The sequence below is a fragment of the Pieris napi genome, chromosome 19 (genome assembly GCF_905475465.1).
Source record: "Pieris napi chromosome 19, ilPieNapi1.2, whole genome shotgun sequence".
NCBI classification, from domain to species: domain Eukaryota; kingdom Metazoa; phylum Arthropoda; class Insecta; order Lepidoptera; family Pieridae; genus Pieris; species Pieris napi.
This window is the reverse complement of record NC_062252.1, coordinates 7,353,172-7,367,995: the sequence shown is the minus strand read 5'-3', so window position 1 is coordinate 7,367,995 and position 14,824 is coordinate 7,353,172. Positions and strand designations below refer to the sequence as shown.

The 14,824-nt window shown below is 34.5% G+C and overlaps 1 protein-coding gene across 4 annotated transcripts in view; it reads right to left on the bottom strand.

Annotated features, from left to right (window-relative positions):
- LOC125059090 (catenin delta-2) overlaps nt 1–14,824 on the bottom strand; it is a 59,747-nt gene that overhangs the window by 41,646 nt on the left and 3,277 nt on the right. For all 4 annotated transcript variants that reach the window (XM_047663294.1, XM_047663297.1, XM_047663296.1 and 1 more), the window contains exon 2: nt 14,202–14,326. In XM_047663294.1, coding sequence (XP_047519250.1) covers nt 14,202–14,242 — 41 coding nt within the window. In that variant the 5' untranslated portion in view covers nt 14,243–14,326. The remainder of the gene's footprint in view (nt 1–14,201; nt 14,327–14,824) is intronic.

Genomic DNA, 14,824 nt, shown 5'->3' with positions numbered 1-14,824 from the left:
GCATGCCAAAATGGACATGGACGGGGCATATAGCAAGATACACAGATAAAGGTGGACTTTAAAAACAACTATATGGAAGGACCAAGGGGAAGAAGGAGAAGAGGGTTCCCCGAGAAAAGGTGGATAGAGAAACAGAAGCGATAGCAGGAAGCGGATAGAGAAAGAAAGCCATGGTTTAGAGTTAGTTGGAAAACGCTAGAGGAGGTACACGTGAAAAAGTTCCGATCGACGCGCGGTACTGAAGGTAGCTAGGATATAGGATATATAGGATAGCAAGAAAAGTGAAAAATCTACTTTGTGTATTATTTTTTTGTAATAATTGGAGATTTTATTATTCTTAAACTTTCTACTTATAAAATGAACTTCTGGATATTGTCAGCAAAAGAATTCTTTCATCGTGTCTTGGTCTTACAAAAAGCAGACGATAAATACTGTACAGGCAGTGCTAGTGACATCTCGTAACTTTTTTGTTGAGAAAACCGCAATTGCGTTAAGAAAATTCAAAGCCGTAATTTTCATGACGTCATTGTAAGCGAAGGTTCAATCGAGTGTATAATCGTTAAAGATATTTCTTTTTTTCTTTTTCACGGAACGGGGTTACTAAGAACAAAGCACTGATAGACGCATACATGCCAAAAGTCAAAATCAATTATTAATATAGGTAACGTAATGTACACTTATGAACAAAAATCAAAGGTGTAGAACGGAAGAGAAGAACTGGCAATAAAGCCTCCGCCACTCTTTTTAATCGCCTAAAAAAATATAAAGTTTTTTGTTTTACACAACGTTTATAAGGAGCTGCAACCTAATGGTTGCCACCATGTTCCACATGGCATCTTAAGTAATAAATAATAATAAAATAAAATCAATGATTTGTCCTCTATCAGCAGGAGGCATGGTGAAACACGAGCACGCACTTACATTCTCGTGGCACGAGTCGAAATCACCGCATACACGAATTCAAGTCCGAACCGTCACCACAAGTAGCACCCGTTCACGAGTATGACGCATGGCCAGCCATCGGCCTGTATGCACCGGTAACACCGTTACCGTGTATATTCTAGAGGAGTAATTTGAGAAAGAGCGTATCTTAAAGGCCAGCAACGCTATTTCAAGCCAGGTGTTGCTTGTGTTCATTATTGCTTCTTCTCTGAGCAAGAATTCATCAACATTCAACATCGAGCAACTTAATTTCGACGGCTGAGAAGTGTCGAGTTGGCACTGCGATAAAAACTAACAGAATACAGATCACGTTCTGCTATTGTTATGGTATAAAGTACGTAGTCTGCACTTTGTAGTCTAGACTTGCGGGTTTCAAAGGATATTGTATTCGCTTAGTTTGTTGCCAAATATCGTAGATACGACTTTAGATTTAATACCTTATACGGAAGGATAGAGGGTTTATTTTCGATTGCACCGGATTGAGGTTAAGTTATGACTTATGAAACCTTTGCTCCTCCAATTGGTTTAAGTGAGCATTACATGCCTCTAAGCCATGGATTTAATAGATAAATCAGTACAACCTGGCGCTGAGAGTGTGTAACAAGCCAAATGGTTAATACCTCAGTTGGTGACTGATTTTGAGACTAAAGAAGTAATAAGCACGTAGCGATTCTTTGGTATGCCTGGGTCTCTTACTAGAAAGACTTATGCTGGTCAAAACAAGGGTCCCAAGGGGGACTATAGGACTTCTGAGAAGCCATAACTCACTGTGATTTGGCAGGCACAGGTCAATCAACCTGTCAAAATTTGAAAAATTAATAATAACAAGCTTTATGGATAACACCTATAATTTTCGTATATTTTACATCATTAAATAAAATTTGATCGAAATATTATTTTCATTACTAAGATATTGCAAACACAAGAATGCAATATGTTTGGATCAATTTAACTAAAAGCAAAGACGTGTCTAGGCATAACGACTATGCTCTATTAATAAAGGAAATGGAGTAATTTAATAATATAAGGGAAAGGAGGAATATTACTCCCGTTTCAGTCATGTATTTTTTTATTTCCACCTGACATCGTTGTAGATTATTTGAAGGCCATAAACATAGCCTACACATAAATGTCAATCCTCAATCTTTATACCATATTCCATAAATGTAAGCACGAAACAGTTCTTCGTTCACATATATATTGCTTACGTTCATATAAGTATCGCTTATAAAATACGATAAGCTATTGAAAATTTATATATGATTTTATAACATACAACTATGTTTATAATGGCGTCTAACGTTTGATGTCGGACCTAGTATTAGAGGTGAAACTAAAGTGTTCGAATAATGTCATCTCCGTGTATTCAAGATTAAATTATTATTATGTACGTTTACATAAAGTATACATAGAATGCGATGAATGTTTTATACATCACATCACCATTAGAAAAAAAATATAATTAAAATACAAAACTAAAAGATATTTGTTAAATAATATTACCAAGAACATCGTATGTTATATATATTAAATGCATTTGGTTTATGATAAAGATTAGTGCGATTCTGAATTTTTAATACTAGGTATTTTTTTATAATCTTTGCTCTACTGTACTTATTTGCTACAGACTACATACAAAATATATACCGTGTCAAATGTCATTACGATTCGTTAATTTTCACGCGGTGAAAAATCATCCAAATTCATATATTTATTGTTTCTCCAGACTGACATTAAAAGTATTTTTTTCAAAATATACGAGCCAACTAAGAGGATGCAGGAAACGTCGGCTAATTTAATTTCAAATTAGTTGAAACGAGAGTCTAGTTTGCGACAACAGCAGTGTTATTACGGAATTATTTACATTGAAACTACCTAACTCTGCAAATATTTCACCGGAACGCATATAATTTTCTTTACCTTAAAATATAATTCAAACTTTAATACACTAAATAGCCTCGGCTGGCTTAAAAATATTTTACGAAATCTGCCTGCCTATATGTATATACATAATATAGCCTGGATATATATCGTGCATAATGTAGTGTTCTAACAGTGAACACATTTTTGACTGCGGGCCTGTAGATTATGACCTTATCAAATCATTTATTACCTTTCCTTCCTAATATTACAAAAAAACACCCCCACATTGAATAAAACTAGTGTTTAAAGAGCTTTATTTTCTCATTACAAAATATGTATTTTTATTTACATGAGAAACTTAATATGTATTATGTATATTGTATATATACGAACGAGATACACGTCGCCATCAGCCATCTCAATTTTAGTCTACTAGGCACATACTGATATGTATCTTTGAATTGGTTAAACCCGCTAATATAACGAATTTTAGACGGTAATTAATTAAATAATTGCACACCTTCATACTTAATGGACTTCTTCAAATAATTTGTACGCGTCTTTGGCAAGATAAGCAAACTCGCTCGAGTATTGCGACTCAATTTTAATTGAACTCTTTTAACTAAAGTTCCCTTCGTTTCGTCAAACTGTGTTTACGCGGTGATGAAAAGTGATTTTTATGACTCAGAAAATATTGGTGTTTACTTCTGATGTGTCAATTATGATTTTACAAATTCACTTGAAGCATTCTAAGCCTCCCTACTACAATAATTTATTGTTCTGCTAGGAATACCTCAAAATAATGGCCTTTTTCTACATCTGAGTTGATCTAAATTCTTAAATAGCGTATGTAACTGTTAATGAAGGAGGGATTCCTTTAAACGAGCATAAAAAGCTTTTTTAGAGAAATAGATAAACCCTAAAGAAACTAAGTATTTTCTAGAAAATCTCGTTTATAGAAATCAATGACGTTTATCAAGCGCGATGGGAAAAGTGAAACTTGGTCTTAATAAGGCCCATTTGCCGTACTCAGAACGGAAAAGACGATGAATATCGTTGATAATCATTTAGTTGTAATAATCCAGTAGCGATACACTCTATCTCTCCTCAGGCAATTGCACTTTCTACTTCTCTTTCATTGATCACTTCATAAGGCATTGTGGCATTCAACAAAATATAAACGATTTTAAAACATATTATGATCCTAATTCTTGGGATTGATTTGGTCAAGTTCAAACAATTGGTATGACTCAAAACTTAGCGATTAAAAAGAGTGGCGGAGAGTTTCTTGCCAGTTCTTCTTGTCCACCTTACGTCCTTTAGAATTAATATAACATATTGATCTGTTGACGTTCATAAGTGTACTTGGTTACCTATATGAACGAAGTTATTTTAAGTTTCGTCTAAGGCACGCCAGTATTTTTGGCGTTACCACCGTACGGTAGCAATGTCATAAATTACGCTCATGGAACAATCCTTTGGCGTATATGTAGTCGAAATTTGAACGAATAACAACAAAATTCTCACGTCAACTAAGATAACATTGCTCTTATATCACAAAACTTTATTGTGAAAACTTAATAAAATCTTAACTAAAGTACTTACTTTCATAAGAGCTCTAACTAAAATTTAGATCTGCTCTTCCTATATTGCGTGGTAATCGCAATTATAAAGGAATCCATTCCAGGATATGACTAATTACAAAAAACTTCTCTTAATTAGAGGTATTTCAGTTGGCAGCATCATGTTACGTCATCGCACAATGATCTCACTCGGGGGGTCAGTGGAAATGGAACACGACCTAACTAATACCTCATGTGATATAACAATGCAAACTTCATATCACCTTTTAGGTATCCACGACATTTTCTCAATTTATCCTCTGATACTAATTGCGTGTTGTTCCTACGAGAATGTAAGTGCGTGCACATATTTAACCATGCCTCCTGCTGATAGAGGACAAATCTTTGTTTTCATTTATTTTATTATTATTAATTACTTAAGATGTCATGTGGAGCGTGGTGTAATGGTTGCAGCTCCTTACAAACATTGTATGAAATAAAAAACTTGGCGATTAAAAAGAGTGGCGGAGAGTTGATTGCCAGTTTAGAATATCTTCGGCAGTAAATGTAAAATTAGACGCATTTAATATATATTTCTTTTTTGACGTTCATAAGTGTACATGGTGTGACCAGCATAAATGATTTTAATTTTGTAAGTGAAGACTTGGAGCAGACATTTATGTGGCATACAAAAGAAGATCTATTGGTTCAAACTCTACGGAGCAATAAAAAATTGCTATTTATTAATTCTACCAACCATTAATCTATCATAAAATCATCTATCGTGACAAAAATTGGCAAACAATCATATATAAAAATATCAACTATAAAATTCCCACGCTTATTAAATTTCAACGCGACAAAATCAATTACCAACGACAAAATACACATTGCTCTCAAAAAATTGTTATATTTTAACCAATGTACATACTATCTCCAAATTAACGAAGTTTTAAAATTCAACATGGCGGAAATCTCGCGAGTATACTAACTAGGAATCATGAAAAATAAGTTTTAAAACGTGTTAGTTTCGAGGGTTTTCAAATGCAGTTTCTTAATATATTTAGTACAATTTAATATACAGCTGTGCTATTAAAATATTACTATTCGTAATTGCTACGAATAAAAGATTTACCTAGTATAGAATTTAAATGTTTTTAAGGCAATATCAACGCTGAAGTTTAAGACTTCAAACAAACCGAATCGATGAAGAAATATTGTTATTTAACATTTTTTATTGCAATTTAGTTCTATTCATAAAACAAACTTCATTAAAATGAATGAATAGCGAGCGATGTAGGTCTTCAAATTTGTACGAAAACTCATCGTTATGAGGGGTATACCTCCCTTCCGCAAAGAAGAGCTAATAGTCAATATAACCATTAACAATGAGCGACAGCTGGTGTCTGATGGGACGGGGAGAACTTGCATGAAGTCATCCAATTGCTATTTTAATTCAAACATTATTTTGCACGTTAGTTTTTATTCTAGAATTACGAAATTTACTCTATGATGTATCTAGTTAAATGCTTAAATTCAGTAACGCTTTTTTATTATAAAGTAGCTGACCCGGCAAACGATTGTTGCCATGTATATTATTTCTAGGCAAATTTTTTTTAGTCCAATAAAAATAACTATCTACAATAATAAAAAAATAGGGGTTGATCGTAGAGGGGTTGTAATTATTTTTGTATGCTGTATCATAAAAATACAAAAAAAGTCTAAAAAAAAACTTTGGGTGGACACTCCTTATCACTTAGGGGTTTGAAAGATAGATAGTAGCCGATTCTCAGACTTACTGAATATGTATTAAAAAATTCATAAGAATCGGTCGAGTCGTTTCGAAGGGGACACACAACGAGGGAAGATCTCGGGAGTTGCGCGGGCGCGGGAGGGGTATCACTTAAAACAAAAATAAAAAGCGATTCTATTTTGATTCAACTTGAAAGTCAAGTAGAACCGTACTAAAGCAAGTAGCGTTTCCATGTTTCAACTAAAGTACTATCCTAAAGCACTCTCCTAAACACTAAGATAATGTAAATCGGCCTTAAGACACTTTTTGGGTGGCAGCGGAATGAGTGAGCGTGTATAAATCAGTAAAATTAAGAACTCTGTCTCTCTTCATCACAGCGTTAATACAATTTGAAAAAAGAGACAAAAACGTATTTTAAAAATCACGATAAAACTGATTACTTTTCTCCAAATATGGAGCTAAGTTTCAAAGTACTTTCTGTACTTATTACGTGAAATAATTGAGTTGTAAACCCTAACTTAGATTATAGTCTGCAAACTTAAAAGTCCCATCTTGTTATCATACCCACTCCCGTTTTGTTAACAAGTATGTAAAGTTTTCTAACTATTTGTTGTTAATAGGTCAAACGACTCGCCCCTGGAGTTAAATAATGTCAAGTAGTTCAACAGTATAAGCCTCTTATCGAATTGTGTTTTGGTATGTCTTGCTATTAGGTTTTAAAAATACATGACGTAATATTACACGCTTTATATTAGCTTCACCTGTATGTATGTATGTATGTATGTAACCGACTCCTTCGGACTCCATTTTGACCCACTTTTAACGGACAGATTTAATTCAAACTTTGCGCATCTGTCAAAGATCGATGACAATGCAATAATCCGAAAAAAATAAAAAAAAATTTAATAAAAAATTAATAAATATATAGTTTAAAAAAAAACTAAAAAACACGCTTTTAAAGCACATCAAACTAAAAAGTGAAAAATAATTCCTAATTTAGGCTGAAAATGGTAATGAACAAAAAATACTGGTATTATTGTGAAAAAGCGTGGAGCGCTCTGTGCCATATTTTTCGTCTATCGAGCAACCCTCGCTTTTTCACAATAATACCAGTATTTTTTGTTCATTACCATTTTCAGCCTAAATTAGGAATTATTTTATTTATCATAACACGTGATACATAAGGTTATATATCTACACTAATATTATAAAGAGAAAGAGCAGTGTGAAGGAAGCAAGTCGACGATTTCAAGACAGGCAGACCTTCAGTAAGGAAGAAGATAAAGAGGATTCGTTTGCATTGAATACGCTTCAAAACATGAATGATTTGAAAAATTCTTTCACCATTAAAATACTTTATTTTATTTTATATGAGGTGAAAATGCGCTTACGCAGGCCCGCATCAAGGATGTCGAGCTTAACGCGGGGACTTTGGGGCTGGGTCTACACTCAAATCCCTCTGCTATTTAGAGGGGTAGCGAGACCCCATGCACTAAAAACACCTCAACTCTTCACACGCCCTTAATATGGGCCGTCGGGGTTCGCTAGGCATTCTACCCAAGGTCACCATTAGAATCCTACATTATCCCTGATGAACATAGGCTATATAATATTTACAAAAAAGTAAGGTATCTGTATGAAAACTTCGATAAGGTAATCCATAATGTGAAATATCGCATACGCTGCGGAAACTATTGACAATAGAGAAAAGTGATGTAAGTACAGTTTTATACAAGACATGAGAACTTCATTACTGTTCATAAGTAATATAATTATCAACGTATTTTATCAGGCAGATTCTTCTTACATAAAAGGTTTAAATAATCATATAAAGGAAACTGTCATATCATACAAAAAAATCCACGATACCATGTCTAACTATAACAGTTCATCCGTAATTTTCAAAAGCTGATTTGATTGACTGTTCTAAGCAATACCGTCTTCACCATAAGGGCACACGGGGCCCATGCCCAGGGCCCCCATTGTCAGGGGGCCCCGAAGGATCGACAATTTCTCTCCCACATTTATTCTCAAAACATTTTTGTCGGGCACATTACACTTTTTTCACAAATCAGTAATCTTATCAGAAGGTATTTACAGGGCATATACTCGCCATTATATCGATAACTGCGCCTATTCCTACTGTACCTATTAATTAATAAGGATATAATAGAAGACTCAACAGAAACCGTTATCGTAATCGTAACCAAAAAACGAGCAGCAATCTAATATTATCATTAATGACATAATATATCATACTGTATTTGATGACCTATAAGAAATGGTCATACTTAGTAATTTTTTAAAATTATAATTATCTTTATTTTACTTTCCAAAAGGGCCCCAAATTCTTGTGTGCCCAATGGCCCCAGCCTAGTTTAGGACGGCCTTGGTTCTAAGTATGGAATATCTGCGAAATGTGTTAAAATTTATTGTTTAATTGTTAAACAACTATACCCGGGCGGGGCGAAAAGCTAGTGTAAAACATATGAAGCTCACGCAAATCGAAAGCAAATAGCTAAAATTGACGTAAAGATACTATCAAAACGAATACATTAGCCAAAGGATTACACCGCTTTTCACTTATTTACAACCCCACGATTCAACTCGCATAATTTCAGTCAAAGTATTTAAATCTTTCCTCGAAATGGCCACCGAATTAGCGCGTCTAACTGAACTCTTTATATTAATACAGATATTTAAACCTCCTTCGAACATTGTCTTAGACATATTATGTAGTGCTAGCGTTATATTGTCTGCACAGTGATCCCAAAATATACATATTCGAGACAGGAACAATCAAAGCATTGAATGAGACTAAACAAGCAAGTTTTAGACGTAGACAATACACATACAACCGTTGTGTTAGCGCTTGTATTTCCTATGTTCTCTGTTTGTCGAGACCAAGGACACGATAACAGCGAACATGAATTGGTATTATACGGGTAAAGTAACTAAAATATAAGTAGAAATTAACATAATATGTCAAATTAGAACATAATGCAGTAACCTCACTTAATAACAGGCGCAACAATTATCAGTCAAATGTAATATAACTTGAACTATAAACATATTCAGAGCAGTGTGGGCCCTGAGGTCGTAGGTTCGAATTCTGGCTGTGCACCAATGGACTTTCTTTCCATGTACGCAATTAACATTCGCTCCAACGGTGAAGGAAAACATCGTGATGAGGGCTTGCCTTAGACCCAAAAAGTCGACGGCGTGTGTCAGGCACAGAAGGCTGATCATCTGACTATTAGATATTAGATTTACAAATGATCATGAAACAGATACAGAAATCTGAGGCCCAGATCTAAAAACGAAACTAAAGAAATATACATTTAATGCTTCTAATTTTACATTTACTCGTAGTTCTCAAATCAAGAACGTAGAACGGAAGAGAAGAACTGGCAATAAACTCTCCGCCACTCTTTTTAATCGCCTTAAAAAGGGTAATCTATATATATAAAAGAAAGTCGTGTTTGTTACAACACTTATAACTCGAGATCGGCTGGACCGATGTTAGTTATGTCTTTTTTGATGGATTTTTCTCCACTCCGAATAGCAGAATAAGTAATAAAATATCGGATAAGTTATCGAATAACAAAAAATTAATTAATTAATTTTACGAATGCACACGGCATGTGGTGACATTTGTTGACAAAACTACGCATCATTTTACGTCGAATTCGTGTCACTTCAAGAAATTCCGAACTTGAGGTAAATGAGGAGATGCATAACCAGGCTTTGATCTTGATCGAAAACATGTGTTACCTCATCAAAAAATGTTGTAAAGCAGAAAGTGCTTTAACATGCAGTATCGCAATATTGGCGTTAGAGAGAAGAGGCCTAATGTGTAAAACTGCCATTCTTCTTTTGCAATGGCAAGCAATAAAACATTTCTCTATTTGCAAAAAAAGTTATCACCTTAATGAAATCCTAAAATAAGTTTAACTAAAGTAACAACGATATTATTATTAAGGCAGAACGAAGTTAGCCGGGTCAGCTAGTTAAGGATAATTTAAGGAGCTGTAACAATTACACTATGTGCCAGATGACATCTTACGTAATAAATAATAATAAAATAAATTAAAAACAAAGATCTGTCCTCTATCAGCAGGAGGCATGGTGAAATAGGAGCACGTACTTACATTCTCGTAACTATAATATAGTAATAGCACCCTATTTAAGTGTGGAATGTAACCAAATTGATGAATGTAGCCTATAATTTCCCATATGAGGCTGAAATAACAGAACCGCTTGTGACAAGAGCGCTACCTTAAAGTGTTTCTAGACGAAATGCCGACATAATTCGGAAGCAAGGCGACACTATGAATATGTCATAGCGTCTATTGAATAGTATTCAACTTGCACCACGGTAACCGCACTCCAGATACTGAATTTCAATGAAATTATACTGTGGTTTCTTAAAGTACGCTACGGAATTCCAAGTAGACTTTATTCAGCTCATGAACTACCAATAGCTTCGTCTCGAACGTTTTATAAAATCAAATATGTACTAAGGTTTTTCTAATTTCCTCAGGGTTTTAAGTTTCTTAGCAGCAAATGTGTTGACCTACTTATTTCAACTGAAGACGTAAATTAAACAACAAATATGTTACATCCCTTACTTTAAACTATCCTATTATATTAGTATAACTCTAAATAAATAATTTATAATCCAAAACTCAAAGTAGGTTAGTTCCAAGGACAAGAATTAAGCTCAAAACAAAACTCTAGAACAAAGACAAATTATTTATCCATTAGTATAATAGCATGTAACAAGCAACTGTACTTTGGTGCCACTTAAGACAAATTTTATCTTACAATTTTTAATATCTTGAGTATATACGCAAGCTTTAAGCTTTTAATGCAATTTACTTACGTTAAAAGCACGTATTTTGTCAAATTAAGCGGATACAATAATACAAAGGCAACTGTTATTTATTTCATTCCAACTTTCCTTACACAGACCGCGCATTTCACTTACATATAGTTTCAAAATTTTTGTGTATGAAATAAGGTTTCTATATATCCGAGGTGCAATGCGTAACCCGCTCGCCCGCGATTCACATACACCAGTGTCCCTACTAGATAGAAAAGGGATGAGCAGTACTAAAACCACCACTCGTAGTTCCATTTAGGTCGAATTACGAAACCCACGTAGTCTTGCGAGGCTGTGGCTAAACAACGTGCAGAAATCCTCGAAACAGTGAGGTCGCTCCGTGAAGCCTGCGAAGTGCCCAAGAAGCTTCTGTGCTTTTGGAAGGAGTTAGGCTGGCTTAGTTAGCCAGGACTTTACGCACAACGGAGCTATTGACAGTCTTAGTTCGGAAACTGAGTCCACAAACCAATACGGAAGACCAGGGATCAACTTCTCTCGCCAAGGCTTAGCAGGATACTCATTAGATGGCATCAGATCAAACTCAAACTCAAACTCAAAATATCTTTATTCAAGTGGGTAACCAAGTACACTTTTGAATCGTCAAGTTAAATTAATCGTAAATTTACATTTACTACCAGTTCGCAAGTCAAGGGCATAGAGCGGGTAAGAAGAACTGGCAAGAAACTTTCCGCCACTCTTTTTAATCGCCAGGTATTGTCATAAAAATTGTTTGAACTGGAGCAATTCAATCCCAAGGATTAGGATCATTTAAGTAGTCCTCAAATTTATAAAAAGCTCGCCCGAAAGAAGATCCACCAGTCTATACACTACATAATAGGAAGGAAATGGGCGAACCTACTCTATTTTCTATATACAGTGTTAAACTCTTTAAACGAATTTCAAGGGACCGAGCATTTTTATACGTTATAGAGAACTTCGTTATAGGGGGAGAAGAAACCAAATAAATTTAAGTTTTTTTTTTGGTCATAGAGAGTTTTTCTTATAACGAATTACGCTATAAAGAGTTTACACTGCAGTATAATCATTAATAAGTGATTCAATCTAATTAGCGCATTTTCTGGACACATTAGTATGAATTGAATGTAATATTATTAATAAGGTTTTCAGGTTCCAGTCAAACCCTCTTCCGCACTTTTTTTATTAGTTCACAATAAGTCCAATCAACAAAGCCAACGAGCGAACGTTTTGCAAATCAATTTATGCGTATTGATTTATTGTGTTCACGTTCAAACATTTTAAATCTCTGTAAATATTAAAATTGACATTTAATTTTATTTCGCATTCCAATTACTTGATTTTAACTTTGACAATATGCTTCATGCCTGTTACAAAACCAATCGTAGCGTTGTTGTTTCTATATCAATGATTCTCGATATATTATTTCAACATGATATTAATAGTAACCAGGTTTAATACGCATTATAGAGATAAAAATTATGAGTTTCTTAAACATGCAACTCTGCTACGTGGTGTCTGGGACACAAGTTTGCGCCTTTTCCGCCAAAAAAACACCCTTTGTCCTACTCCTCTCTTCGATTGAACAAGCACGGAACGTCTTTTCAAAACTAAAAAAAATACTTTGTGACAAGCGCCTAAAATCTAAATTATAGCTTAGACTAACTCGCATTGCACGTTGTTGCGTCTTCTCTGTGCTGCTCTACGGCGTATCATCTTGGACGCTGACCATGACTATGTCCAAAAAACTGTAAGCGTTTGATATCTGGGTTTATCCACTATGCTTAAAATATCTTGGGCAGACCGCATACGAAATACAACCGTGCTGAACAGAATGCAGGAACAAATAAGTGCTTATGACTTTGGTCAAAGCACCAAGTCATTGTTTAGAAGCGCGGCATCCACAATTAAACTAGCCATGATGATTGCCAACCTTCGCAAGGAGATGGCACAATAAGAAGAAAAGACCGTACCAATTTTAAAAAGGCCGGCAACGCACTTGCGTGACCTCTGGAAATGTAAGTGTCTATGGGCAGCAATATCACTTAAACATCAGGAGAGCCTTCAATCTGTTTGCCCCGTTACATACAAAAAAAAAACATTTGTTTTGTGCATAATCCTTAAAAAAAAAATTGTTCTGAATTTTGTCACGTGGGGCCCTTTTATTACTACTACTACTTTTGTAAAATACTTGTCACAGAATAAATTGTTCAAATTGTATTCACTAAATTTTCGTCTTCATTACAACATCCACGTACACTCTCACAAAGTCAAATATCAAAGTCTTCAGACTCTTCCAAAATATAACTTCTTATAAAATTAGTTTAGACTATTCTGAGTTAATACACCTGCGAACCTCATTTCGCGGCATGAATTAAATTCGCAGTTTAAAAATAGAAATGCGTGGTATCTATCAAGATTCGAGAAATCACGTGCATTGTAATTGCGGTGTAATCGATATTTTACGTAAATAAATTTATCCGACATAGTATATGATAAAATAACGTAATAACTTGAATATATATAATCAGTGTGTTAAAATTTCGACATACTAAAGTCATACATGTATACCTATATAAAACACTCGACTCTCAATCAAATTAATTAAAAAATCATTATAACTTGAGTGTAAGCGAACTCCAGGGTACAGTGAATTTCCATTACAATATCATTTTAGTAATTGCACCTATCGTTTCGATTATAACGTTCCAGGTAATCGGTAATTAATTCTATAATCTTGCACAACTTTATCAGATGCATAATTAAATCAGATTTAAAATTTAATTTTACGCGTTAAGATTTTCAATAAAGTTTGCAATCACTCATTTGAGAAGCAATATATCTTATGGTCTCAGTCTAGGTCATATTTTTGGTATTAAAGTCTCCAAGAAAACCTTTTGGGGGCCTCATAACCTAGCGGTCTTATTAAGTGGCAGCTAGGTGAGGGGTACCGGGTTCGATTCCCGGTTCGAGGGCAAGTTTTAATTTAATTTAAATTTGTTCTCGGCCTTTGGGAGGGTTGTGCGGTACCGGGCGAGTGCCTAAACCGTACATGGAGGACACGGTCGAATTTCTAAAGACAAGCACGAATTATAAAAAATCCTATACTTGACGCTGGCTAATGCACAAATCGTGCCAGAGCCATAAAAAAAACTTTTCACCCGTACAAATTCACGATATACAATTATCAAAGCACAGAAAAATTTAATCAGCGACTTACCGGTATAGTGTTCCCGAATGAATTTTCTTCACACCATCCATGTTTGTTGGGTTCTTTTCATCGCCTTCCGATTAGCAGGTGGAAAATGGATCACAATAATCCAAAGTCATTGTGAACTCCGTAGGCTGTAATGAGAATGCACTATTAAGAGATGTAGATGTGTATTTTGAATTAAACTTGTATCACGTGTTCATGTTTTCATACGATTTAAGGTATATTTAAAAAATACATATACAGGAACTACAATAAATCCTGAATCCTGAACTCGACCAGAAATTGTCAGGTTAATGAGTATCACGCAATTATCTTTTAATAAATGTTATTTGATGTTTCGTCGCTATCACCTTTCAATTTTAATTGAACACGTTGTATAATATATTTTATTGAAGCAAAAATTTTGATTGTAAAAAAATGTTTCTGATCCTTTCAAAATTAGTGTATCATCAGTTTGTGGCCCCTTAGATGTTTCTCTAAAGGATGAAATAGGTAGAATTAAATAGGAGATAGGTCGAGTAATTATTTAGAGATTTAAGCCAAGCCTAAAAAATTTCATAGTTGCCAAAATGTATTACACGAAAATCTTAAGCTTTCGACATGACTAGTTTCCCTCAATGCATTCATGC